At 48.7% G+C, this 3,329-nt stretch overlaps 2 protein-coding genes across 2 annotated transcripts; one reads left to right on the forward strand and one right to left on the reverse strand.

The window, feature by feature from the left end:
• The first annotated feature begins 516 nt into the window (after window positions 1-516).
• NGA_0090400 (uncharacterized protein) lies at window positions 517-1,469 on the forward strand. Its single transcript, XM_005855075.1, has 3 exons — window positions 517-654; window positions 743-831; window positions 1,032-1,469. Exons 1-3 carry the CDS (start codon window positions 535-537, stop codon window positions 1,201-1,203), a joined length of 381 nt encoding a protein of 126 aa, XP_005855137.1. The 5' UTR covers window positions 517-534; the 3' UTR covers window positions 1,204-1,469.
• Window positions 1,470-1,994: 525 nt separating this feature from the next.
• Window positions 1,995-2,356, reverse strand: NGA_0090800 (uncharacterized protein; the record flags this gene model as incomplete). The annotated part of the gene is made up of 2 exons (XM_005855079.1): window positions 1,995-2,069; window positions 2,336-2,356. Coding segments are annotated over 2 exons (96 nt in total), but the record flags the coding sequence as incomplete, so codon positions are not given.
• Between the last annotated feature and the right edge of the window lie 973 nt (window positions 2,357-3,329).

Genomic DNA, 3,329 nt, shown 5'->3' on the forward strand with positions numbered 1-3,329 from the left:
TACCGCCAGAGTTGCACCGCTGCATGCCATAAATGAGTCATGAAGGCGACAAGAATTGCTGTGCGCTCCCGTGAAAACTCTTTAAGAGCGAGCTCTTGATGTTGAAGCAACAGAAGGAATGTCATCACAAGCAACTTAAAATTGTAGGAAACGCCACGTGTTCGTTACAGGAAAAATTATACCTTGCATGGAAATAAACAGGCCAGACGCTCCAAGAGCGGCACCCAAAGGGTTCATTTCTTCGTGCATAACCCTGATTTCCATGTATGTTACGCGTATCCGTACGCGTACGTGTTCCGGCGAAGGTCGCAAATTTGTTCTTTTTATGTCCTATTTATCAATAATGTGGTCCCCTGAAGTTGCGTGCTTTATGTAGCACATTGAAAAGAATTTATTGGATATCTTCCTTCAATTGATGAGACACACTACTCATACACGGCGAATTACGACTTACAATTGTGCGCATTGCTGCTTACGGGTCATCTTCTCATCTGCTTTCCTCGCCTTGCACGTTGTAGCACTGATCTCCCCAGCATGTTTGCTTTGCGACGCACTCTCGTCGGAACATCACCTCTTTCAAGGTTTCATCAAGGTCATCGACGTGCCTTCACATCACCTTCCGGCGGCACGAACCCTTGGCTGAACGATAAAAGTGTACGTAGACGTGCGTGTAGGAGGTGAGACGCTCGCCAAGGGGTCATACATCTTTTTGCATCCGATCCTCCTTACTTCCTTCCTACAGCTGTATCCGCTCTTGGGCATAGTTGGCTTGACCGTCCTAGTTGGAGTTTGGTATGGTCCCTATTATCATTACAAATCACCTGAGAAGCAGTAAGTATCGACTTAAGCATCCTTCCTCGCCACCCAAATTGGAAAATAGACCTAATTGTGCTTCTGCGTGTTCATGTATCGACAAACACTTGTATGATATCCTTATTATCCTAGGCATTGCGTCATAAATTCGATGTGTTTCAGTATTGATTACAATGAAGACTTTATCTCATTTGGAACGCATCACGCGGTACATACAGGGCCCCGATGCGTCGTCGTACTTCAGTCCTGACCCAAAAGGAACCGCATGAAGCCGGCAAACCTTTCGGCGAGGAACTTTATAAGAAATCAGAGGACTTAACGAAGGGTATTTACGGAGTGACGGTTAAAGACACGGAAACCGTAAAGGATGAGGAAAAGGGAAAGCTTTAAGGGACAATTATAAACTGGGAAGACTCCATCTTTCACCTACCGAACAAAAGGCTGTGAGCATTACAGGTATATGACGAGATCAATACGAGACTTAGAAGCCAATGTAGTAAAATGAACAAAGCGCGATGAAATGAGGACAAATGGGATTTAGGCATACGAGTGAATTGGAAGAGGAGTGATAACTCCAGTCCTATTGCTGGCGCTTGGGCTCTGTTTTTGGTGGATTTTTTTGCCTTCGAAAAGAAATGTGCTTGATTTTGATTAGATCCACTTTTGACAGGCCAACACAAAGGCTTTAATGATATCTTGCTCTAGTGAAGCGTTTACTTTCGCCTTTCGTGCCCCATTTCCATGTTTTTTTAAAAAAATGCATGCTGCGTGTTATCATCGAGTAATTTTTGGGGCCTTGTTCAATTGTTGAGCAGAGAGGAGAGAGCAGCACAGTCATACACTGACGCTCAGGCATGGGCTGCAACCACAATGAGATGGAAGCACATAAACACGAAGATGCTAAGTCCCGGTCGAAGCCGTTTGGCTGGTTGATTTCGAAAGAGAATCTGGCAATGTGAGACCCTAGACAGCTGGCGTAGTCTGCCTCCGCTATCTGTGGTCCAAATCACCAAAATTACCCGCCTCGATGTCTGTATGTCTGCAAAAGAAAGACGTACGGCGTTTCGGGGGTAAGAGAGCAATGCCGTCCAAAAACCCCGAGCTGGAAGTTCATCAAGTACTAGGCGAGACTTGTGAGGCCCATGAGTCCACCAGAGTGCAGCCACGGTACAAAATGCATGACAAGTGATAACCTCTAAAAAGTGCCAAAATCGGCGCGTTTGGACTGGTTGCCGTCTATTCGTTTCTGCGTGCGCCTAGGGTAAGGTTGGAAAAGACTTTCAATATTAGAGTCTGCCCGACTCGGAGGTGCCTGATCACGGAAAACAAGTATACTTGTGCTTTTACGACTTCCCTCGCGAACATACTACTAAGCATAAATTTGTCTCTCCATTTGCAATAGAGAAGTCTCGCCTCTCATGATCACGGTCTTAATGATACATGAAACAGACAGAAAAAAGTGATGCAAACATCCCTTAGAAGTACATGACTTTTCAATATACGATAGCCCCTTTGACTATACCTGGCACAGATGGCTAGAGATTTACATCATGTTGAAGGTCCTATATGGATCTCTTCGCCTGATGATGGGATGCCTACAGGTCGTAAAGGAAAGGCTCGGTGGATGGAGGGGACTGCTACGCTCCGTCGTGCTATGGAGCTACATACAAAGCATCCCATGCTGGAGTGGAAAGCGTGCGGGAAAAAGACAGAGAATGAGGATCCAGGGCCAACCCACAAAAGTGAAATCTCTCTCAAGCTCGTTATTGGCAAAGTGCACAAGGAGATCCACGTCGCTCAAGAGGAGGGAACAAGGACACTTGGATGGTGGCCAAGGAGGGCTTCCTCTCTCGCCGCTTCTTCTCCCACTCGTCCTCGGACATATTTCGCGGTCGAGGCTTATGAGGCCCAAACCTTGAAATCCGCACTCCGGTACAACCTGGCACCGTCTCCACCGAAAACTTTTTTGCTGGGATTTGCCTCAGAAAACGAGGCGAGGGCATGGCAGGAAGCAAGCAGTACTGCGAACAACACATGGAGCAGAGGACCTCAAGGCACACAGGGGAGAAAGGGGCTATCTAGTAGTGAGGTAAAAAAAGATCATCCGATGGCGGGGGAGGAGCCGAAGAAAAAGCAGGCGCAAGGGACAGGCCGCAAAGCGTGTGGGCCCCTTCCCGGCCAAGGACCCACCCCGTCGAACCTCCCCCCTTCCTCGCGTACCTTGTCAACAGCTCCCTCTTCTATGCCCCCAATGCATCACCTGCCTTGCCCGGGAAATCGATATTGCCACGACACCAAGGGCCGTCTTCTTCCTCCCTCCCCGTCCTCCTCTTCCACCCTCGCGGGCCTACAGAAACGTCTGACTGCGCTGCATGAGGCCGATCACAGTCGTCGGCTCGCTGCCTTGAAAGGGATAGCTCGAGTCACAGATGAAGCCTCTTTGCGAGCACGGTACGAGGCCCTCAAAAATGGCGGGAGCGAAAGGGGAAGGGAGGGGAAGGTGCCGGGGGGGGGGG

The sequence above is a fragment of the Nannochloropsis gaditana genome (assembly GCF_000240725.1).
Source record: "Nannochloropsis gaditana CCMP526 unplaced genomic scaffold scaffold297, whole genome shotgun sequence".
In the NCBI taxonomy this organism is placed as follows: Eukaryota; class Eustigmatophyceae; order Eustigmatales; family Monodopsidaceae; genus Microchloropsis; species Microchloropsis gaditana.